Raw genomic sequence first — 25,214 nt, 5'->3', positions numbered from 1 at the left:
CACACGTGCCCCAGGATAGGTTTGTAGGGAGAAGCAGCTGCTTCCATTTGGCTGGTGGGTGAAGCTGAGACATGCATTGCAGCCAAAGGCCTGACAAGAAGCAGGAGATGAAGCCAGTTGCCCACAGCTCGCATAATCCAGGCTGTGTCTGCAGCCACCCAGCCCATCTGAGAGGGAAGAACAGCAGCAGGGACATTAGCAGAAATACAGTGATTGGTTTTAGATGCAATGAATTCATGGGTTTTAGTGCTTGGCAGAGTTATCTCATCCCTAGGTTGGGAGTTTTTTTGGGGGGGAAAAATTATTCACAGGTCCCTTCGGAGAATGAATCCTGAGAGGACGTGATGGAGAATTGCTGGGGGGAAAACACTCTCCCCTGGATAAAGATGAGTTCCTGTCCTCTGTCAGCCAAACTCATACAGGCACCCCTGTGGGTGGTGAAAGCCCTGTTTCACCCACCCCGTTGCTGCTGTTTGGTGCTGGGTTGTGGGACCACATACTGAGCCAGTACTCTGTGCTGGTCTGGCAGGGATGTTTTGCTCATGCTGTGGTGATTCCAAGACGTTGTACTCATCATTCTGTCTCCAGCCGCTCGGCCCTCTTTACAAGTGCTGTACGTGTTTAGCATGTACATCAAGACCTGGGTGGCAGCCCTCACTGGGCATGGGTGCTGCTTTTTTAATGATCACAGCCCTTCTACCAGCCCTGCTGTCCCTGTCCTCCCACAGCCTTCCCCATACTCCCCTCAGCCCTTCTAGCCCGCAGCCACTGGTGACTCTCCCACGGCCTGAGTTTCTTCTTGAGAGCTGTGAGGTCGGAGTCAGGCTCAGGAGAACTAGAGAAATTCAATGTCCCTGCTGTATTCCCACAGCTGGGCTCAGAAGGCTTGCTAAAGACAGAAACATAACCGCAAACCCCGCTGTATTTCCTGGACAATACCAAATATTTATGGAAATACACACCTGAGAGGCCAGCGCAGCAGGTGACCTCTCTCTTGCTTTGCTCTCTGTGCTGCCCTCATGTAAGGGGCACCCGTGCCCGCTGCCGAGCAAGAGGCAATGCCGGACCCTCGTACTCTTTCCCCGCTGCGGTGCCTGCATCCCGCCCGGCGGCCCCTAGGGGGGGGCCTCTCCCCGCCGGAGCCGGGGCCGGCGCCGGCGCCCCGCTCCCGAGCCGCCGTTAGCGGCGGAGCTGCGTTTGGTACGGCTCTCCTCTCAGAAAGGGCGAAGACCCCCTCATTTCTGTTACCTTAAACACAGCGTGTCAACGGCGCAGCCGGGCCCGCTGCTTCATAGCAGCCTGCAAAGTAACTAAAACCAAACCGGGTTAGGAGCTCATGGCTGCCAGTGCCATCGGTACTAGTGAAAGTCACTACGAGGTTACTGATTATTTTGTGTGCAAATTTTACCCACATAAATCTGCTGCTGCTATGAGTGCAAATAATTTGACACTAGAAATGACAAATCAGGAAGATAAATCTAATGGAAATTAAAGAGGAATAAGACCCACATCATCTAAGAATTGTATGGGTTTGCTTACTGCATTCAATTTATGAGTTAATTTCTATTATACATAAATAAAACTAATTTTCAAGTTTATAAAGCCTGAATCACTGGATGATGGATTTTCAAATAAGGTAAGTACTTTAGCTTATTCTCTTCTAGTACTTTACTATCTTCACTTTTTCTTATTGTATGCATGACACCTAAATATGCAATCCAGTGATTTTTAGTAACAAAGATTAGCTACTATCAAAAAGGTTTGGGGAGGCAATTCAGATAAGCTATACAACATTCACATTAATACCTGTATGCAAAATCTGTATTGCACAAGGTAATTCATACTGGAACAAAATTTATCATTGTTGCTTTAGCCCTTCTTTGGTTAGTGACTTAATCCTACTATTTTTTCAGGTCTGTTTGTTGTTATGAAAGAAAATTGGATGAAGACTTTGCAAGTCAGGATTGCTTGTGTGCAAGTCACTGGGCTGCTTGCCCTTCGCAGTTCATGGCCCGTGATGTACCCTTGGCCACCTCTGTCATATCCAGCTGAATAACAGAAGCCTTCCAAGTAAAAGAACAGAAAACAAGAGAGAAAAAATTATACTACACTTGTGGTATGACTCTTGTTAAAATTTTCTGTATTCCTTTGGCAAAATGTAATTGGTACTTCCTAGAATTTTGAGACCAGCAGCTATTTATGTGTATAATCACCAGTCTTTAATCAAAGGCAGAACACCCTACATGTTTCTGTATCTCAGCCCACTCTGTGTAAGATGAAGACAACAATACTCCCCTTCCCAATCTGTTGCTGTGCTCCAGTGACAGTGATTATGGTCTTTCTTGGTGCAGTGTGTTCAGGTCTCCCAGTCTATACTGGGCCCCTCCACAGTGGCCTGGCATTCACACAAACTACCACCTGCAGCGGAGCAGTTGTATTTGGGGGTGTAAAGGAGACATTGGAGCAGGATGTCTTCAGTTTCAGAGGGCTTCTTGCTTCCCAGAACACATAGGGTGGGTGGGGATAAGTTCAGACAGAAATGCACACCGGTATTCTGGTCTCTATCCTGTGAGGCTGAGCTTTGTTGCATAAGGGCACAGGATACCTTGTTGAAGTATGTCTGAAAAGTCTCTGTGGGCTTCACCTGCACACAGCCTATCCTTCCTCCCATAGCTAGTTCGGTGTCCAGTGCTGATGGGGTCAACAGCTCAGCAAGTATATCAGTCCCTTATAAATTGCTAAAAGTGGTATGTCTGGGAGCCAAACAGCAGCCTAAGGACTATGCTGCTAACCCCCTAAAATCCTGCAGCCTTCCCAGTAGTTTGTGAGCTTGTCTTATATTTCTTCTGCCTTTGTGGTAAAAGATCCATTAATTTGGAAAGAGGGTGCTGTGGCCTTGAAAAAAAGATACTCATCCATACCTGAAAAATCTCTATATCAAGAGTCAATTTCCCTTGGCCTTCTGTTGTGCTTGTACCCAGCTAGTACTAAACAGCATCCTTGAGCTCTAAGTAGTTCAGCAAAATAAATGGGCTAGCTGCAAAAACTGTATATGCTCTTTTTTCAATTAGATAAGAAGTAAAAATATGCAATATAGCAATTTATAACTTCTGGTTACAGCCTTGGAAAATGCAGTCATATACTTTCATCGTCTGCGTATGTAAGGATGTCTTCCTTTTTACTTCTTTTTCTTGCTGTTGTGTGATTATTAGCAACAATGCAAAGCCGTATGTCAGTCGCCATGGTGGAGGGGCTGCTCTCACAGCCGTCTGAGCAGAGCACATTCTAAGCATTGCCGTCTGGAGCCCCAAATACCACAGCAGTAACAGAATCCTTTCTCCAAGTGGTTGCCAGCACTCTCCCGCTGAAGACCCCTAGGACACAATCCTTTTCCGCATACTTCCTTCAAATGCAGCCTCACATCCGTCGTTCAGATATCATATGTTCACATTTGTCTTGAATTAGCCTGCACAGTGACTTTGTAGTGACTCAAAGAGAAAAAGAATCCATCCTTCTACCAACGGGAACCAAAAAGGAAGTTTTATATATATGTATTGGTAGGCTTTCAGAACTTCACACTATCAAACCACAAGGACAGCTGATGTAAAGTCTAGATTAGGAATAAAAATAAACACTGAAGATGTGCTGCCCTGCATAGTTCAGATGGCTCCAATTTTTGAACTATATATTTAAAACCCCCAGCAGTTATATCTGAATTCTTATTAAAGACTCTGGGCAAAATTTAAGCGTTGTTAATGTAGATGAACACAACAGTGGTAAAATTGTACCAGTGCAGGTTTTATTCTCAAGAAAGCTTTCAGAACCCCAACTCTTCTGGTTGTCTGTTAAGCTGAGCTGGTGATAGGAGGCTGGGTCAATAGTATTTAAATTGGCTTTGCAAAACTGTTGGGAAAAGTTACTGGCTCGCGTCCAAAACGTATTCACAAGTGCCCTTTACCACACTGATGGGAGGGAATTGAAGAAAGGAATGATTTGCTCTAAGAGCTGGATGGCCTTTGGCATCATTCCTTCTCCCCTGGCTTTCCACGTGTGCTGCCGTGGAGTTTCTTTCTCCCTGTGCGTGACCCATCCTGGCGTTTCCTTCCCTGGGCACTCATCTTCTCTGAGCTGGGGAAGTCATGGCTGCATCCATGAAAGTATGTGTCATGCAAAGGAGAAACAGGCCCTGTGGGTACATTTGCTGTGTGAAACTTTCTGGTTAAAGTCTTTGTGCATGTTCCTCTGGGTATTTTCTTTAGCTTGCCTCCTGTATCACTACTTACATTCATAAGCTATCATTAATATCTTTGTTTGCTACATAGAAAATAGCTCATTACTTGTATTTTTGCCTCTGATTGCTATTTAATGAAATTTGTTCCAGCTTTAGCATCACTGCAACAAGCCACAAAGAATCATTTGTATCAACTGCCTCGGTCAGGCTCGCTTCTGCTGCAGCTCGCAGACAGCACAGTTATCCAGGAGACAGGAAGAATGCAGTCAAGAATAATGCAAAAGTGGGTAAAAGCCAAGACTCATCAATCTTTGGTGCGTGCTATTACATCTGCATTGTTCTTTGAGCCACATAGCTCCAATGTATTTGCATATGGAGCTGTTCGGTTGCTTTCCGGTGTCTTGTTCCTTTGGAAAAGTAACTATAGACTTTAAGGTGCTTGTGTCAAACAAAGAAATAGTGCAATACCAACCCGTGCAGGCTGTGCTGTTAAACAAGGTTGTACCTGAGGGGTCTGTGGTATATTTCTCTTCCATCCCTCTAGTGGCCCTTCTCTGCGGTTTGAAAAGGGGGCCTTTCAGGTACTGTTCGTGTCACCTATCATCTGATAGGTGAACTCAGAAATCTCTCAGAGCCCAGTTCAAGAGCCCAAAGCAATTTAGCAGCACATCCCCAATAATGCCAAACCAGTAACAGGTAAATGCTGGCACTGGCTTTATTTAGCTTTTATATTGTGAGAAATTGCTGCATTACTTTTGGAAATGATAATCCAGCTATCCTCCATTGTAGCATATTAAATATCTGGGGTCTTGTTCTTAAGAGGTGGACTCAGGTTTCCTGTGGCTGAGGGTCTTAACTAGATCTGTAACTGTTAAATTGCATATCTTATTGAATATGCTGATGGTTTTACCTTCCTTTTGGCTCAGTTCTGCCCCAGCCTCCCTCGCATCCAGCTCTTTCTTCTAGCAAGCTTTCTTCTTCGCTACCTTCTCCCACCAAACCACCTACCATGGATGCTCTTTTTGTGCTTTAGATGTAACATTCCACTTCCTTGCTGTTTTTACTCCTCTGAGTAATATTTTGCAATAGTATTAATTATACAGTGTGCTTAGATATATCATACTATTATCAACAAATATATGTTTACTCTAGCTTTTCTCGTTTGAAAGCTCCTATCTGTGAGCTATATCCAATGTGGTATCTTTGACTGAAAACCACTTGGATACATTCTGTGAAAAAGTGAAGTTTAACATCCTTTTTTGTCAATAGAGACAAACTGTTCTACAGCTTAAGGAGGGGCAAAAGTCCAGCACAGTCTCAGTTTTCAAAGGACTACAGCTCCCATGATCCCCACACAGAGTTGGACCTGAGCTTTGACAGTGATGCACGTTGGGAAAAGGAGGAGGTATACAAAAAATTTCCCTTGCTTAAGCAAGAGAAGTTTGTACGTAATTAGGGAGTGTTAAATAGGGAGTAGTAAACTCTCCTGGAAAATGCAGGTGGAAATCTGTGATGGTAAACCAAGAGAGGTCCAACTGAGAGAGGCTGAAGGAGATGGCTAAGGAGCTCTAAGGAAACTGTAGATTTTTCAAGTAGAAGGGCTATTAACCAGGACCATTTAAATGTCCAAGCAAGGATGACTAACAAGTTACAGGAATGTAAATTCTAAGGAAGAAACTTAGATTCTAGTGAAGTGAAAGGAAAAGGAAGACTGAAAGAATGAAGTGCTTTTCTCTGTGCCCAGTGTGTGCCCATGGGTCCTTAAAGGCACGGTGGGATGAAAGCTCCTCTTCTTCCTGCACCAGGACAACTGCTGTGAGCAAGAGTGAGGAGGTGATAGGTGCTGGTTGGTTGTTAAAGCAGGTTTATTTTTTGTAATTGGCTTTACAAGGGGTAAGGGCTTAAGGAGAGAATTAAAAGTGACGCCCCTGTCTGTGATAGGGTGAGTTGGTGGGATAAGAAATTTAGATACAGACTAGCTGATAGCAAGTGGTAAAAGGTAGTTAAGGTAGCCTTGTGTTTTCTGCGTCTCCACCTACAACTGTAATCTCCTTTTTCATCTCTCCTTTCGAAACTGTAGGTGTTGGTGATGATCTAACCAGCACCTGACTCGCCACCCATTTGTCCTTGGAGGGCAGGGTAGGTATGAGGGCAGCTGTATGGTGTGATGGGAGTGGCTGCCACCCTGGCAAGTCCCTTTGGAGGATTACCCCAAAATCTCCATAATTTTCCTTTTGACCTTAAATCACCTCCAATCCACGATGAACAAACTTGAAAGGCACAGATGTGCAGAGCAGAGAACATCTAAGCTCCACACTACCAAGAAAACCCAAGGAATGATTCCTCTGATACACTTTCTGATGTTTATTGTGTATTCTGTCCTCCCTGTGTATCTCTATACAATGAATTTATACTGTAATGAAGGTGGGTCAGATCAGGCTAGATGTGGCTTTGAGCAAGCTGATCTACTGGAACGTGTGTCTGCCCATGGCAGGGGGGTTGGAATAAGGTGGTCTTGAAGGTCCCTTCCAACACAAACCATTCTATGAGTATTCTATAAGGTCCTTCCCCCATAAATCAGAACAATATAGCCAAAACAGCTAGCATCAGATGTTTAAAAAGATTCACCCTAAAGTTTAAATTGTTGGCCTGACTTCTGCTGTGGCTGATTACAGTAATCCTCAGGAACAGAAAGTACCTTCCTGTAAACTAGCAATAGTAAAAAGAAAAATCTTACTAGCCCAGGCTAGCTACTGAAAATGCGCTGCACCTTTTTGGTCTGTTTATAATGTACTGTGGCTATCCCATAGCTCGTATGGGTTACAATAGCAGTTACAATAGCAATCTTTGTTTTGATTTGTGATTGGTTTTGTACTTGGGGTTTGTGCTTGGTTGTGTATTGATAGAAATACAAGATACAACACAACTGATTTTTCAAGGTTTTTAATATTAAACATGGAGCTACATATATTTGAGATCTCCAGCAATTCCTCTTTAATTGATTGATTTTTTCCTTTGATAATTCATCTTGCCAAACCCAGTGTTTTCCACTCTTGACTTAGACCATCTTGGTTTCATCAAAACTAGTTCTGTAAAGTGCGTCTTTGGGTGAGGCTAGGGAGTAAAAGTCTGTCTCTTATTTTAAGATGAATTATTTTGTTGAAAGGCTATTTTGTTTAAAATAAGAATGTGTATCTGTGCCCCTCTCTAGTTTGCTTAAAATAGTTCTGCCAGAGCTAGATGAAGTACTTTAGTTGTAGCTACAAAGAACTTGATAAAGACTGTAAAAGCTGTCCAAGAAGCAGGATAAATAACTTGAGCTAAGCTCTAGGCTGCTAGTAGGATCAGAATTGGCCAGTTAGAGTACATGTGTCCCATGTTCCAGTGTAGACTTGTCATACCCTTGGAAAATGGCATTGTCCTCATGATGGAAGTAGCAGAAAGCTGCCCAAATCTGGACATGTTGTTGGCTTTTTAAAACATTGTTTGCAACTGCAGCTAACTTCTTACTGCTCTGTGTGTGTGTGCCAGCTTTGCTCCTTTTTCTCCTGACCAGGACTGCTGCATTCACTGCTGAAAGCAAGGGAAATCTATGTCCTGGTCTTCCATGGAGGGCAGGGTGGGACAAGAGCTAGGATGGGGCATGGCTGTGGAATTAGTGAGATGGGATGGTGTGTATACGCACATGTAAAACATGAGCTCTATTGTAATGCGAATTACAGCTCAGAGGTGCAATGCTAACTTTGATTGCATGGGATAATACATAGACAGCAAACAGAGTATTGTTTGTGTGGTCAGCAAGCACACTGTGATTTGTTTGCGTGCATGTAACTGTTTCAAAGCATGCAGGACCACACTGCTGTTGGAGTAATTTGTCCTCTCTGCTGCATGCACAGCAGTGCCTGCAGCCCCTCAAGAAGCGTGCTGTGGCTTTGCTTGCCTCCTTTGTTGCTGCTTGGCTAGTTTCCCCCTTTTTTTTTCTCCCTTCATTTTCCTACTCTGACAGAATAGCCTTCTGGGAAAGGGAATGCGGAGTATTTCTGAAGCACTGCAATGCAAGCAAACCAGATCCAAATGAACCTTGACTGGGAAAATCTGTGCCACACAGCACAGCCATCCCAGCGTGCAGTATGTGCGAGCTGCTAGAAAAGACTGCCAGGCTGGTGAGGAGCCCAAAGGACCAGGCATCCTCACAGTCCTTTGCCAATAGGAAATAGGTTTAAACTACTTTGTGAATTAGTTTTAAAACGTTAATTTATTTTCACTTGATAGGCCTGTACACTGGATAAAGTAAACATCAGTTATCAGAGTATGCTATACCACCTCTTCAAAGCCTCGTACAAGTGGTATTTGTAATGCAGGTGAATGGTGATGTCCACATTTTCCTAAGGGAAACCAGAAAAGCAGTGCAACATGCAATGGGGTATAGGGGAGATGATCTAGCATATAGCTCTAGAGCTGCTGGCCAACAGATCTGTACTCTGGACCTTCTTTTGTTAGCTGAAGTAAACAAGTACAAATGTAAAACTGTAGAGGTGCGAGTTTCTAATTGAGAAGCAGAACCACCAAGCAGCTAATTGGGAGGAGGCTAGCTCCAACTTGTCCAGCTGTTCTGTCCCAACAGCTCACCTGATGGTGTAATACATTAAAAACAACAGTAATCCTGCTGTCCAGTAACGTGTATAGGCTAGTTACTACAGCTGAAAGCAGAGATGTAGGAAAGAATATCACAGGTAAAGCCAACCCAAACCTATGGCAACAAATCTTTCAAAGGATTGGACATTGAGATGACAGACTCTTAAGTTACACTGGCTTCCACTGTTTACCAGACTGCTGCTTGCTGCCCCTAAGCCCTCAGCTTCATTCTTCATTTTGGCCTGTAGCAACACTCAGCTACCAAAAATTGTAATGCAGTTTTATGCATGGAACTTGCTGGGGCTTTTAGGCAACACGTCTTCCCTCTCTGCACCTGTAGGTATGGGCATTAAAGAGAGGACATCATTGCCTGCTTCCACACCTAAAGTGAGAGAATGGTTAAATGAGTAGGAAATATTGGACTTTTGAAGCCGTTTTTCTGATTTAGACTGACACACTTAGCTATATGCCCTGGTTCCCATGCTTTAGGAAAAAGAGGTAGAAATAGCAACGGAATATTCTGACGACAACACAGCACCTGGTCCTGAGCAGCAAGGGTTGCTGCTGTCATGCAGGCTGCCCGGGCATCGGGCTTATCTGATGAGTACTGCTTATGGCATAACTGTCTGAAAATCTGTCCCATGTTCAGGATTGTTCCTATGACCCCTGCATCTTCTTGTGCATTGCAAATATTTCCTTGCACAATGCTTAAGCAAAGGGAAAATGAGCCAGAGCTGTCCGAACAGCCATCCAGCACCAGAGCACTTAGTGCTTAAAGTAATCATGAAGAATCTTTCACATGCCACCAAAATATAATTAAGATGCAGGATTACCCAATAGAGTTCTTGATTCATAGGACTAGGACTTATGAGCATGAGAAAAGTAATAGATTTTATTGGGTAATCTGTGTGTTTGGATGCACAATCCTTCAAGCTAAGTCATTCTTGTAGGCCTGGGAAATCCCTGAATGATGATTTCTGCCATTGCCACAAGTCTTCATTAAAACAGAGCAAAATCCTCTGTATTCCACCCATCACATAAGACCAAGGAGAAAACACTGTGAGTAAAAAGCCTTCTCTAATGGTTAAACTCCTGCCAACCTAAAGTAGATATCTTTTTTCCTTATGGCTGCAGAAATGAGCGCTCAGATGAAGTTCCTGTCAGCAATGAGTCTGATTAAGCACTGTGTGCATCAGACAGCCAGCTTGACACTGCCTCCCCAAATAGAGCAGCTGGGCTCCAATGGATTTCATGTGCAAGTAGGCCTGAAAGGCACATTCATTTTTAATTAAATGTTTAAGCTTCAAGTTTTGAAGGGCTCCTTAAGATATGTGTCAGTAATATGTATGTTAGTATGAATGAGGAGGTAGGTCTTAAGGTATGTATTGTTGGTAAGCAAATTAAAACTATCTACTGAGAATACATATATATACGTGTGTATATGTGTGTGTGTATATATATGTGTATGTGTATTTTTAAAGAAAGACATCTGGCAGAAGTAATGCCTTGCAGCAATGAGAGCCTCCTGCCTTGCTCTGGTTGGTGTGGCAGTTTCAAAGACCTCGATGGCTGGGGCAGCTGCATACAGGAGAAGTAAGCCACAGATGTTGGTGGAAAGATCAGAAGAGAAAATCCTAAAAATAATGTCATAAGCTAATGCTGACATGCATGGAAAGAGCTTGGCAGAGTTACGTAAAGGATTGTTCAGTATGGCATAGATTTCTGTGCAGGGAAGGCTGGCTTGGATGGTTTTTGGGTTTTGGTGGCGAATATCTAGGAAAGAGAGGAGAAGTGGAAAGGGACATGAAAGAGAGACAGAGAGTGTTAATGGCTTGGGTTCTGGAGAGATATTACTAGAAAATTACTTTTTCCCTGTGGAAAGAAATGCATCTATTTCACTACTCTTTTTTTTCTTTCAGCTATTCAACCCTCTTCAGACCATACTGGATTCCTAGCATGCTTTTTAGGAGTTTGGCAGAAGGTGTGCAGAGCCAGAACATGATCTTCCTCTCTTCTTTCTTCATGCATGCTAAAAAGCAACTCTGGAATATCCTAGCACTTCTTCTCATAGGTTTCTATTAGTTTTCTTGTTAGTAAGCACCATACGTCACTCTTTCTACAGACCAGTACTGTATTTACTGGAACCCGAGTGTATGTGGTAAGTAACACCACAGCTCCTGTATATGATGCACCAGCTATATATTACACAAAACTTCAATAAAGAAGTCACTTTTATCATTTCTTCCCCATTCAGAAATACATTTATATATGTGTTCTCTTACCCATGGTGAAGCAGTGTTTGGAATATGTTATTAAGGGTAACAGATCTATTTGAATAACAGGGTTATTTTGATGTCTTACTGTTCATTGGGATAATTCCTCGAAGTCAGGGCAGTTCTGAAACATGAAAGCAGCATTAAATAAGAAATTAAAAAACAACAACAACAAACCCATGACATTCTACCTGAGTGAAAAGCTACAATGAAATTAATCACCCTTTTAACTAACTGAAAATTTCTTTAGCCATGTTTCTGCTATGGCAACTGGGCCAGCATTAGGCTGGTTGATGGGGTTTGTGAAATGATCTTTAGAACTTTCCACTCTGATGAAAAATCTTTCCAACTCCTAATAGTCCAGCTGGCCCAGTCTCTTTTAGCAAGGTAAGTATATATCAGTCCTTGGCTCTTTTCCAGCCACTCACGTAAATAAGACAATGTATTGAGTGCTAGGTGTGAAAGAAATATACATATCTTTAAAAGTTAACAAGAAAACAATTTTTGTTTGTTTAATTTAGAAGCTGGCATTCTCCCTCCTGCCTTTTCTAGTTGCTAATAGCAGGCAACTTCAATCTCTGCCAGGCCTTGAGAACAGCTAGAGGCACTGACTACACAAAAGGACAGGATTTACACCTTTACATTTGGCTGACTTTGCCTAATTTGGCAAAAGAAAAATCTTTGCCATTCCTGGTTTTCAGAAATCTGCAAACTAAGCGAGGCCTGCTGAACTGTTGTCTGATGTCTGGGAGTTGCTAAACTGTGATAGCATTTTGAAAATGAAATGGCTAAAATAGCACAAGCATTGCTTCTGTTATTTCTAAAACACCCTAGAATTTGCTTGCTTTTATTTTCCTGAACAGGCCAGTACTAGAGACAAGGTTTACAGTTAACATTCACCCCCCCTGTATTTCATCAATACACATTTGTTCAATTCTTGTTCTGCTAAGATGAACACTTGATTTAAAAATTGAAATAAATTTAGAAATCTTTGAGGAGGAAAATTCTTGAAGGTCTTTAGCTAAGGTGAACCCAAGCCCTTTCAAGTTAATTAAGAGCCTTCTTAAAGGCAGGCAGATTGATGGCAAGGTCACAAAAGAACACTGGTCTGTTTTGGGGGAACTCCGCATGCCTAGATCAAAGATTATGTTCTAGAAAATGAAAGGGAAAGAAAAAAAGAAACCTTGCTCAGTATCTCTGTATACCTGGAAAGTGCTCAGTGCCTGGGTCTGGCACTGGATATGCTAAAAACTGCTCAGGTCTGGGACCTGGCTTGAAGGTCAGCTTGGTCTTGGTTGGACCCTCTAGAGAGCAGAGACAGCGGCAGGCAAAGCAAGGCACTGTCATAGCTTGGCCACTTTCCTCAGGTGGCTGCTGCTGGTGGGTGCGTGGGGCTGTGGGAAGGTGGACGTGGCCCTTCCTCTGTTAATCTGCTGCTGAGAGGCCCCTCTGCCCAGGGGTGCCAGCCCCCCTTATATCCCACCAGGAGGAGTCCAGAGGAAGAGGGCTGTCAGGAGAGGAAGCCCCGCCGCCTCCCAGCTAGTCAGTGACCATGGGTGCCACTGTACAAGTATGCCCCTGACAGCCCGTCCAGGACGGGACTGGCCCTGCTGCTGCACCTCTCGAACTTGGAGGAAATACTTGCTCAGTGGCTCGGGGAAGAGGGGCTGGAGCCTTAGCCATAAACACTCTTTTTCCACAGGCAAATGAATGGGAAGTGTTTCTAATATATGTGTATGCATACGGTTGTCCTGCATGTTGGAGATATCAGAAATATTCATTACAATGGCCTTCAAAGTAAAATTGAAGGAAATTTTGAGTAATATTGATCAAAAAATGAAACTGTATAATTTTAAAAATGCCAGAATATTGTGACTGATTTGTATTTTCAGCTCCTTTTCATTTTTTTATGCTAGTCCTGAAACCTATAGAAAGTAGTGAAGCATATAACTAAATCTGTATTATTGGTTGAAAGAGGTTTCTGATGATAGCACATGCCTATCCCTAGTTGTTATAACTTCTTGATTAGAAGAACCAGGAAAGCAGGCAAAGGAGTAAGAGTTAAGCAATTTGCAGGATTTTTTGTTTTATTTCTGCACTCCCAGGCAGGACCCCATTGAACTAAGAAGAAAATAATATTCCAGAAATAATTCTTATTGCCTGACTTCAATTTACTGCTAGTATTCTCTCTCCATAATGAAACAGAAGTGATTTACAGATTCAGACTTTCTTTACAGTGGTATCAAACTTGCTGTTTGCTCAAAATAGGTAATATCATGAATATGTTCAATAAAAGAATATTTTCAAGAGTACTATGTGCAAGGTAGCTCATTTGAGGAATATTGCGTGGCTTATGCTATGTGGGCAGAATCTGCACACTCTCTAACAGCATTTTAAATCAAAATAGTGATTTTAGTAGTGACGTGAATATAACATCCCTTAGCCAGGTAGCTGGAGCCAAATAAACCTTGTGATCTGGCCACAACTGATTTCAATCCCTAGAAAGAATTTGGGTCAGAAAGAGACACTAAGAAATGTGATTGCCAACCTGAATATCACCTGGAAAAGCTGCTACTGTTTATTCCAATATCTTTATCTTTTTTTATCAGCACAGACTGTTGTGTAAAGTACATCAGTAACAATGAGCTTTTCTTAATATACAGTGCATCTATACTAGGAAGATTTTGCTATATATTTGATAAACCCATCCTGGGAAAATGGTCTTGCATATAGATTTTCATTCTAGAGTATGTCGCAATTCATTCATTATGAACTTGGGTTTTTACTGTACTTTGTCTTTTAATGTCTTGAGAAACTGTAGCCATTTCATAGGAATTGTGCTACCAAGTATTAACATACCAGGGAATTATTTATTTAGGCAGTTCCTGAAGGTAAAACAAAACCTTTTGGCATCAAAAGGTTATCCTTACTTTGCATCCATACCATGACTGCTCAAAAAGCCAGCCTCAGCACACGTGGACCTGATTTACTGAGCCCGCTGTACTCTCCACACAAGAGACATATGCATACATAGGTGATCTTGCACATGTTCACAGCAGATTCAAGATATCTAGTATGCGATTTTTTTTTTTTTCTCTCATTTGCTTTAGGCCTTGCTTCAGACTGAAAGTCCAGGAACCATAATCCCACTCCTGAACACACACCTTCCTTCCTGCCACACCTTCCCCATAACCTGCCTTATCTACATCATTTGTGAGCTTTTTTGTAGAAGACTGTCTATTTTTTTTGTGTTTGTCTAGTGCTGCATAAAAGTACTGTTTGTTGGCCCTTAGGTAACAGTGTAGTGAAGATAGTAGCAACAATCTTGCAGTTTAAATCTTGTCTGAATTTATTGTCATAGTATAAAATCTATTAAAAAGTCACTTTTTTGCATCAAACTCAGCCTTGTGAGTTGAGAGCTGTTTAACAGCTGAAGGACAGTCATGTTTTTCATGGATTCCACATGTTTTATGCAGAACTAAAAAAGTGGATAGTTGTACCTTGCAACGTGCTTAACTATTTGGTGGTTGTGTGCCATTGCCATTTTGCAAACACCTTTGACTGCTGAAAGTCTTGCTCCCTCTACCTCCAGTTTTGCATTTTCACCATACCCAGGAGTTACCACCGGCCCAACTCTGCCAAAAAGGTGTATCCAGGTTAATAAATGCACACTACCCTGCTTCAGGCAAGTTCTGCTGGGTTAGTTCAAACAGCTGACAAAGGCAGGCTTGCACTAAGCAACACGGTTTGTCTCAGGCAGATTAGGAAAAGAGCAGCACAATTCCAATTTATGGAGCTGCAGGAAGGGCCCTAATTTCTGGTAATGTCCATTCCAGATGCCTGGCATCTTTAGCCTGCAGAGCCAGGTCTGGAAGAGGATGTTTACCAGCAGCCTCAAAAATAATGACTGTTTCATGAGGCTACAGTCATGCGGTCATTGTAGAAATGGCTTTGTGACACTTGAAGATGTCCATTCCCACCCCTAAACTGGAAATTACTCTCTTCCTGGTACAGCTCAAATGTCAGAATAAATCATCTGGGCATGTGTTTCAGCACAAAGGCAGCAGGTTAGTAAGTGCTGGTCGGAGTGATGTCAGTTCACTCACCTGACTTTCTGCTGGAATTTAAACACTGGTTCTTTTATGCAAGTCTTTTACACTGTGCAGTAGGGCTGACTGTACAGCTGTTGCGGAGCGATGAGAAACACCTGGATGTCAGTCACATCTTAAACTAACACTGCTGCTTCTCCAGTAAATACCTGACCCGAGACTGAAGATTAGTCACTCTGCTTCTCAAGGCTTTCTACTGCAGTGTAAAGTACCTGGAAAGTATGCAAAGTACAGCTGGCTAGAGACTTCTCCTGTGCAGAAGATGCTTTTAAAACAAGGCATGTATTTCAGAAGGAGGAAATTCCCATGTGGGAAACCTAGAATTTTTACCTGAATGTGAAAAGGCCACAAATGTACAGGCATTTTAAATATGCCAGGCGACAAATTCTCTGTCACTTAGCAAACAGGAAATGTCAAAATAGCTGAGGTGTGAAAGTCAGTAACAGCCACAAATAAAATAATCTCTGGTGAGTGTAACTGTGAAAACTCTGACATGTGTTTCTCCCTCAACTTTCAAAGCAACTTCCTCCAGTCCCAAAGAAATGGAATTGGTGCTAGGAAACTAGATCTCATAAGACTAAAATTTGTCAACCATCATGGAGCACACATTCTCCATCAGCATCTTGTGTGCCACAGCAACACAGTGGGTGAATGCTACCAAACAGCTACAGTGCCCACCTGCATCTGCATATGGTGCCAAGTGCTGCTGATGGTATTACTGCTGAAGTGAGCGCCTCAGTAATTCCAGAACTTCTGTTTGGGAAGAAAGTGGCATTAGCTAGTCCTGACAAAACTCACCCTGTTCAGACTCTGACTTGCTATTTAGTAGGTTACTGAGCTTCATTTGACAGGTCAAATAATGAAGGATCTGTCGCATTTGTAGGTAAATAGTTTTAGGGAATAATTACCTTTGGTGTTGCATCGTTTTTGATCTTGCTTCACTTTTCAACCGTTTTGTTGAGCTGTCTTTTCCTACTGAATTTAAATGGCAGTACTCTCAGAAATCACTTTCCCACATGGGCACTTTATATACCAAGATCAGGTCACCCCTAACATTTTGATAGGTGTTTGTGTAGTATGATGATGCAGTGCAACCTTTCAGTTTTCACTTGGATTTGTGCACAATATTTTCTGCCATGGTTTTTAACAGAAACTTTTTTATTTTCCTGAAAAGTTGCCTTGAGTGTTTTGCAGCATGGCTCTTTCAGGCCATCCTCTGACACATTATGTATGCACGTGTTCGCCCCTCAGAGCAGACTGTTGTGATGCGGAAGGAAAAATTTCTGAACCTGAACCATGTGTCTCATCGCACCACTGCAGATTTCACTGTTGGTTGCAACTGCTGTAGCATGAATTTCTTCTGTAATGTGAGTGTTGCACAAAAGGTTTGCTCCGACCAAATCTGTCACTCTACTAAAAGCCTGTAAAAACTCTCCACTTGACAGTGAGGCCGTGGTCTCACAGCTAGAAAATGGGTCTGTAACATAAGGGTCTGTCTTTTCTCAGTGTGGCAGCATCCCCTGTTTTAGCAGTGGCAACATAGAGAGGACACAGGCATTTATCCTGTTACATTGTTTGACAGAGACCAAGACAGGGTGTGAAAGAAGCTGATGGTGCAGCAGTTACAGCAATTGCTGCCATAAGAGAAGCTGCAGTGCTGGTGAATTACAGGCCATCGTTTTGCTAGTGTATTTTGTAGTCATATTGTGCAAGATGACTGTCAAATGCATGCATTACAGAATTGACTTTTTACTTGAACTGAGACTTGACTTGGTCTATTAAGCACTTCATTATTATTCCATGTATTATTCCAACAATCTTGAAGTGGGTCAGGTACTGAAAGGGAAGCCAGTGCTGGTTGGACAGCATTAATTTTGGTTATTATGTGCATTGTCTGGTTAGACCTGTTTTTAAAATGTGCCACTACACGATGGGCTCATTACAGCAACCTCATCATCTCTGCTGCCAGTCCTCAGCACGCTGCCTGTAAACAGTCCACTCCGAGTCTGCCGGCGCTAGGGGCAGGTCTTGTGCAACAAGTGGCGGTGGAGTCTGCTGTTGGGTTGGTTGATGGGATGGGAAGCAATACACAGAGCTCTAAGGGAGAGCATGGGCTAACAGACAAAACCCTTCCTGATGGCCACAGCTGAAGTCAGGTCAGTAATGAGAAAAGAGGATTGATATAGTACCAACATCTCTTTTTCTTCCTGCTTGCAAGAGTATTTGAAAGTACATTAGCCTGGGTTAATTTGGAAACTGTTGAGCTCTTTAGACTGTCATCTTTTAGCATTTGCTCTATTTGTGGTGGTATTTAAATGCATCAGAAATTAAATTTAAACACAGCCCAGCCAATGTTTTAAGCAACAAGTTTCCATGAGGGAACAAGCAAATAACTTTATGCTGGCAGTTTTGTTTCTTGCCGCTCCACAGCCTGCCACTGCATCCCCATGCCTCTCAGCCAACCCCACTGCCTCCAGCATGTCAAAAACAACCCCAATAAAACCTAACTGTGCTTTTTCTTCATCCAGGTCATGCAGGAAAGAAAAGAAAAAGTCTCAAAGTGGATAAAAATTATGTGAACAGTATGCCTTGGAATAGTTCTGTTTCTTTGAAGAGAAATGTAATATAATGTAATATGCCCTGGTAAATCATGTTTCTGAATATTTACCATGTTTTTACAGGAACCTATTGTCCCGGTACCTATTGTAATCTATGACCCTTGTACACAGATCAGTCAGTTATTGTTTTGATTAGCAGGGGAAGGCACTAAAAGCATATATTTATCTGGTTGTACTGAGCTTTGTTGTTCTTTCAGTGATTTGGAGTAAGATTCTTTTGACAGGATCCTCAATATGATCCATTAAAAATCACCCTGCAGTTCATTCATTGGATGCTTGTTTTGCTGGTGCCTATCTCTGTGTTGGTATAAAAAATATACTTTTTTTCCCTCAGGTTGTAGAAATTATAGAAAATTCTTTGGTTACTGTATCTCCCAAAATAGTACCATGGGAAAGTGAGAGAACTGTCTTACACATTGATTACTGTGTCATCATTCATGCAAATCTGAAAGCAACCATCATATGCAAAGTGATGCAGGCACTTACAGGAAGGAAAAAAAAGGGGGAGGGGGAGTGGGGGAGAGAGGAGAATAAGCTCTCCTTCTGATTCTGGGCTTTAAAGGGAGAGAAGTCACTGTTTTCCCCACCACAACATAGAAATGTTATTCTGTTTCTGGTTTTTTTCTGCAATAAGACCTTAAAGAGAGGTCAAGCCCTGAAATGCTCACACCTGTGTTTGCAGTCAGGCACTTCAGTGCTCTGCAGATCAGGATGCGGTTATTCTGTTTCCTGCTGTGATAGAACTGCTTGTGTATTTCAGTGGTCACACACCACTGATGGTTGCAGTGGTGAGGGAGTATGTAAGGAAAACCTGTGAATATGTATGTATGATTCCATGGAGGTGATGGTTACTTTTAAAAAAAACTTGGTTCCTGGCTTTGGTGGAGCACAATCAAGCCTATGAGAGTATGATTTCTTTATTTAAAATGGTGACTTTTGCCTTGATAAGGCTTGATTACTTTTTTCCTTTAAGTTACACAAGAGGCATGTTCTGCTTTTAAAGGCCTGATTCTAAAAATGTAAATTTAGATTTATTCTAATGTAATCTACTCTTCACATTCTTCTAATATTTCTGCTGCCCTTCACAGGATTAAGGTAAGTGCTAACTTGGATTATAAAAACAGTGTTTAAATAATTAAAGATTTGCTACCACTTTCAAGATACACATGTCCATGAAAATGGTCAGTTGGCTTGTGCTGACAGATAGTGACATGTGATTTCAGTGGAAATATTCTGCATGGATTAGCAGGTACCTGAGCAACTTCCACTATTATTCAGTGATATCATCAGTATGTAAAATCAGAGGACTGATAGGGCCTGGAAAAAAAACCCCAGAACAGTAAATGACTGCTGTGAATAATGCTGAGCTCTCCTCTGCACAACTTAAGTTATTTTGGGGGCTTTCATACCTTTGCATGTTGAGATTGGTGTAAGACGTGTTTAAGGCTGCTGTAACACACAGATATGAACATTCCAGCAAGGGCGACCATTCCACACAAGAACCGTTACTTCACTGCCAGACTAACAGGAGATACATACGATATGTATGTGAGATAGCTGAGGTGACCCAGTTAGACGATTGGGTGGCTAACTCTTCCTATGCTAATCTGTCCTCCTCCACCTGCCTGTCTTCCTTCTGGCTTTGACCCGCCTACAATTAATATTACATGCACTTAACGAACCTCTAAATTAGCTCTTTGTGTAAGGTCAAAGGCTAATTTAGAGTGAAACTTCATTTTGGACATTATGTATGGAAATAGAAAATTTGCACTAGAAAAATAGTGATTGTCTCCACCTTGGACAGTCACAGAATAGAGCTCAGACACAGAATCATAGAATCAAAAGCTATGGATATGCTAGTATGTTGTAGGTATAAGCTCACAGTGTAAAATAAAGCTACTTGACATGAGAATTGAGATCACTTGGTGGGAGAGTAATTCTGTTTTCTGTTGAGCGTTCTGTGCCAGACTGAACAGTGTCTAAGCATGAGTCAGCACTTTTCCAACTTTCAGTTGCATTAATAGCAACTTAGATGAAAAGAAGGCAAGAGGCTGGTGGTCCCGGGCTGCCATAAGCTTAAGGCCAGTATGAGGAAGCACAAAAGCAATAATTAGGGAAGTTAATCTAAGACAATCTGCAGTAATGGATACAGTGAAAGTCATTCTTTTTCTTCTTTCTTGAAAGAAGAAATGCCAGTTCCTCAAAAACAGTTTGTGGGGAAAGTTTTGGGTTTTGAAAACAGCACTAAATTTGTTGAAAAGTACTCTTGTAACATTTTCCAAATGAAAACTCTATGTTTCAGTACAAATTTACTTTTTGCTTTTGTTTTTCAAAACTCTCTGTTTTTATGAGAGTCAAAACTAAACCTTTTCAAATTACTCGATCTTGACTGTCATAGAATGGGAAAAAACCCCATGTTAACATAAAAGGTTGTCCTCATTTGCCAAAGGAAGTACTTAGGAGGGGAAATAAGATTGAAATGATATTGAAGCAATGTGGAAGCCGTGTTCTTCATGTTAACAAATGGCAATCTTTCCCTTGTCATTTTCGTTTCATCTGCATTTTGACTACACTGTAATTTTGAAAAGGATTGGTTGGTATTGCATAGCCATGTCGCAATCATTGTTTATTGTGTTGCTGTTATATAACATCTTCTCTAGGCGTATATACTTAATTCTGATCAGGAGATTAAAAAACACATCGTACACGAACATGCATAGGGAAGTGGTTGTAACAAACTCAAACACACAAAAGCGGTGAAATTACTCTTACAGAAGGTACACTAGCCCAGAGAAGGCACATCGCTTCTGTGCCCTGAGGGCACTTGCTGCATAGAAGCACCTGCAGGGAAACAGTAATGATAGAGGTAGGTGGAGCTGGATGCAAAACGTACATCACAAGCCGCCCTCGTATTGAGAGTCCAGTTTGAGAGTCACCTAAAAGAAATTCTTTTCCTGGCTATGCCACGTCCTTCCTCTAGGGGATCTTGAGCAAGGCATGTTTTGACCCAGATTTCAGCTTCACCCACGAACTTTTCAGTCAGTCCCCTGGTGACTGGGACCTAGATTTTCCTGGCTGACCAGCCTAACTTTCAGAGGTACCATGCTGCTGCTAACTTACAGAACGTGACGTTTCCAAAACACGCTTCCCTTTTACAGCCACCGTCCTTCCCTGAATGACCTATATTTAACTCCGGGCTCATGTAAGAGTTGCCTCAGGTGGCACCGTCATTTCTCAGGCATGCACTGCGATGAAAACACGGAACATAAATAAATAAACCCGCCTTGCATCATGCCATCCTGTGAGCCTCCGCGGAGGGATACGCCTACCGGTGACATGATTCAGAGGGACACAACTGACATCCGGGAGGCTTCAAAGGGCAAGAAATAGGAACAAACCGCCTCCTCTTTTTTAGCCGTGCGTAACAAGGTTCATACCAGACAACCAAAGCACGGGGTAAGCGCTGCCTGTGTGGGGCCGCAGCCCGTTTCCCACGGGCAGCGCTCAAACCACGCTTAGTGCTGCGAGGCCCACCCACGCTCCCGTGTGGGTGCCGACACCTGCCCTTTAGCCCTAAGGACACATCTGCCACGAGCCCAAGCAGCAGGACACTGACGGAGCGGGAAACTCCGCCCAAAACAACGTACACGAACCCCGCCGCGCAAGGTCCCCTCGGCCCGGCCCGGCCCGGCCCGGCCCTACCGCCTCGCACCGGGCCACCGGACCGCCCGCCCCGCTTGGCCCCGCCCCTCCGTCTCGCTCTCCGCCAATCAGAGGCGCCCTCTCCTTCCACGCACCTCCCCTTGCCCTCCGCGATGGTGACAGCTCGGAGCCGCCGGGCCCCGCCCGCCGGAGAAGAGCAACCGGCCGTCTCGCGAGAGCGACGGAAGCCTCGCGAGAGCAGCGAGGCGCCCGCCCCCCCCTCCCCGCTCCCCGCAGGCGGCGCTCCGCCCCGCGGCCCTCCCGCCGCCGCCGCCCCCGCGGCCGGATCTGTGTCTCGCTGGCTGCTGGCTGGGCGGTGGGAAGGAAGGCAGAGGAAGGGGGGGCGCTCGGCCCTGCGCACTGAGCGATGTTTGTCCGCCATCGCGGCGGAGGAGGAGGGTGAAGGAAGCGCCGCCGCCGGAGCGAGGGGCCTGCGCCGCCGCCTCGCCCCTCGCCGCCGCCGCCTCCCCCGCCGCTCCCCCCGCCTCGGCTCGGCCCGGCCCGCCCGCTCTCCGCGCAGCCCCGGGGGCCGCAGCCCGGAGTGAAGGTCGCCAGCGGCCTCCCCCGCCCGGCGCCCGGCCCCCGGCCCCGCTCCCGGGGTCTGCCGCCCCGCCGCGCGTCCCCCGGCGCCCCTCCGGACGGGAGGCGCCGCAGCCGCCGGGCCCGAAGATGTCGAACCTGAGCAAGGGGACGGGCAGCCGGAAGGACACCAAGATGCGGATCCGAGCCTTCCCTGTGAGTACCGGGCCTAGGCCGGGCTGAGCGCCCGCGCCAGGCCCCGGCCTCCGCCTGCCCGCAGGCCCCGCGGCCTCGCCGCCCTGTCAGCCGCGCCGTGTGCCCGGGGCCGCGGGACGGCGGGCTGGGCCGGCCCCGAGCAGAGGCGGCCTGGGAGGGGGCCGCGGGTGCGAGCGGTGCCAGGTGAGCTGTCAGCCGGCCGGCGGCCTCGGGCACCCCCCGTGCGAGCTGCGGGGGGTTCGGAGGGACGTGCGGGAGCTGCGTCCCGGGGAGCAGAGGTGCCCCTGCCGCACGCCGAGTGGGAGGTGGAGGAACTGGTCCCCGCGATTATCGTCTCCCTCATCAGTCAAGCAAATCAATTACGAAAATACACGTACGGCGTTGGGTGGGGGGGGGGGGTGGCTTCTTTGTTTTCAAGGAAAAGGCCTCAAAGAAGGAGTCGAAGGTTATACGCCTACATCAACAAAATTAGTTAGCCCCGGAAGGGGGGTGTGTGTGTGTATTTATTTATGTCTTCTGGAGAGTTTCCTCTTGGTGAATTTATCTCGCTCCCTGCTCTGTAAAAGAGGCTCCAAGTCGTATGATTATGAGATTTAGGTGGCACAATGCCAGCTGTTCAGAAGATGTTACTGTAAACATCTAGGTGTAGGTAACTTTCATGTATGTTCGGTAGAGCCATGAGCATGCCATCCCTTTGAGTTACAGAGGGGAACGAGCCAGATGATTAATTTAAACTGCTGTAAAGCTTGCTGTGTTTTGACAGTTGATTCAATTAAAGCTTACAACAGAATTAACAACTACGGTACTATTAATGGCATTGAGAAACGAGAGAAATAGAAAAGTTTCAGTCTGCCAGAGGATGGCCAGGAAGTGTCTATGTATGTGTTTGTCGCTGTATACGTTAGAAAGAAGATACTTGGTTGAGTCACTGGCTTTTAAGGTTTAGCGTTAACTTTTTGATGCTACGTCTGATCGCAGTAGGCAGTAGTGTAGAACTAATGTGCCTTGCCTTTATAGAGAAACTGGATGTACCTGTTTGTCTTCTGTAAGGAATATATCGATGTATTTGTTTCATCAAAACTTTTGCTGATGAAATTGGAGAATTCCTTATATTCTCAGCAGCTAGCTTAATCATATCAATCTGATTTATACAGTTTCCCTCTTATGCTTTCCTCTGCTTTTAACCATTGACAGTTATATTTAATGGTAAAAGTCAAAAAGAAAAAATGGGCTATGAGGTTATGAATTTGAGCTGATGAAAGGTTTTTGATCTCTGAATGACCTTTATTTCTTTAAACACCCTTTGCAAAGACATGTTGGATTATAGCAATAAAGAAAAAGACTTACTGCAGCATGGGTAAGGCTAGCTCACAAGTAGTAGGAAAACCTGTAAAAAATAAACCATGTCAAAACCAGTATGTATATCTTATAACAAACTATACTAAAAATATAGCCATATTTTAACTTGATAAACTGATTCAGTTATTCTAGCTGTGAGTATGTCAATATGGGTCAGCCAACAAAGGCAGACTTAGCAACGAGATGAACGTCAGTTTGTGTTTTACTTTTTTCACCATTATTGTAAATGAGCATCTGCAATTAGTTTGAGGGGTAAAGAATGCTTGTATAGAGCCTTGCTCTTGCATAAGGTTAAATGTGGTCATCAAGGTTTTTTCCTTCTGAAACTGTTTTTGCTAGCATTGTCTTTCTTTTTAGTTGCTTCAGGAATGTCTAGGTTAGAAGTTTTTTTAAAAAATCATCCTCTCCCTAACTAATAAGATCTTAACTGTTGACGTCTGTTGACAGCAAGTTTTCAGGTGTCCCCTTCAACGGATTTTCTTTTTTAAGACATTTCATTGACAATCCTGTTGATAAAGTGTTTGCAGAAGAGAAGCATGTACTTGGTTGAGAAATTTGGAGGGGTTTCTCTTTCATAATTGCAGAAGGTAATAGCTGCAGTTAATGTAAAAATCTTAATATGAATTTTGTGGAGGCCTAAGTGGATGTATAGCTTTGGTCCTGCGAATAGTGCCACTGACCGGTGGGATTATTCATGTCAATGAGGTCGCATTTGTGTGTGGGATAGAGTCTATATTTAGGAAGTGTACTATTTGTACTTCAGCTACTGATCTTCACTCTTTTATCTCAAATTTGGTGGTTCTGCACTGCAGTTCTCTATTAAGAATGCTTCCAGAGGTGACTTCATGGGCTGCTTCAATTTGTCGTCTTATTGATCATCTTTCTTCAGCAGGTCTGCCTCTTGTAAATTAGTTTGCTTCTTGCGTGGAAATAGCTATTTACTATTGCATTAAACTAGAAGTAGCCAAATTGGACAGGAAGCAACTACCTCCATGTAGGTTCTGTCTCTAATATTTTTTCATAATATTTTTGATATTTCTGTTATTGTTATATTCTACAGTAGCTAGAGGAAAGGAGAAATAGTAATTTGCAAAATACTATTACACCAAAGTTTTCCTTTTCTGCCTTACTAGGAACTAAGTAGAAATTGACCAAAACATTTGAAAACCACCAGTGTTGCACCTAGAGGTTATAATGTTCTGGAATTAGTTCTATTCTAGATTCCTTCTTTATTATTTCTTGTAATTGGTGGCAGATTATCTGTCACCCCAAGTGTCTATTACTTATTTGCTAGCTCCTGGTATGTGCTCTGTGCTTTTTCTTACCTCAGGGGCAGTGTCTTTGAGTACATGGCTTGCTGTTTTGAAATAGGTGTAGAGTAATCAAAAGTGCTTGAGGAAAATAGTTTTCTATACATCTAACAAAGTTTTATGTTCATAATAGAAAAAATGCATTTATTTTCCTTATTTAAAAACTAATGTAGTAAAAAGAAGCTTCTTGTCTTGTCTTATTGGGGTTGACTTAGACAGTGATAATCTTTGCATCAGAAGTA

At 43.5% G+C, this 25,214-nt stretch overlaps 1 protein-coding gene and 1 long non-coding RNA gene across 2 annotated transcripts in view; both read left to right on the top strand.

Moving 5' to 3' along the window:
* The first annotated feature begins 1,144 nt into the window (after positions 1-1,144).
* On the top strand, positions 1,145-13,343 carry LOC115611145. Its single transcript, XR_003992482.1, has 4 exons — positions 1,145-1,636; positions 1,914-2,116; positions 4,382-4,545; positions 10,786-13,343. It is a non-coding gene; the product is annotated as an uncharacterized LOC115611145 (long non-coding RNA).
* Positions 13,344-21,723: 8,380 nt separating this feature from the next.
* Positions 21,724-25,214, top strand: part of CUL3 (cullin 3) — a 58,630-nt gene continuing 55,139 nt past the window's right edge. Inside the window, exon 1 of the mRNA XM_030493567.1 lies at positions 21,724-22,303. Coding sequence (XP_030349427.1) covers positions 22,238-22,303 — 66 coding nt within the window. The 5' untranslated portion in view covers positions 21,724-22,237. The remainder of the gene's footprint in view (positions 22,304-25,214) is intronic.

Source organism: Strigops habroptila, chromosome 8 (assembly GCF_004027225.2).
Source record: "Strigops habroptila isolate Jane chromosome 8, bStrHab1.2.pri, whole genome shotgun sequence".
Lineage (NCBI taxonomy): Eukaryota > Metazoa > Chordata > Aves > Psittaciformes > Psittacidae > Strigops > Strigops habroptila.
The sequence above is the reverse complement of the archived record's forward strand: the minus strand, read 5'-3'. Positions and strand labels throughout refer to the sequence as shown.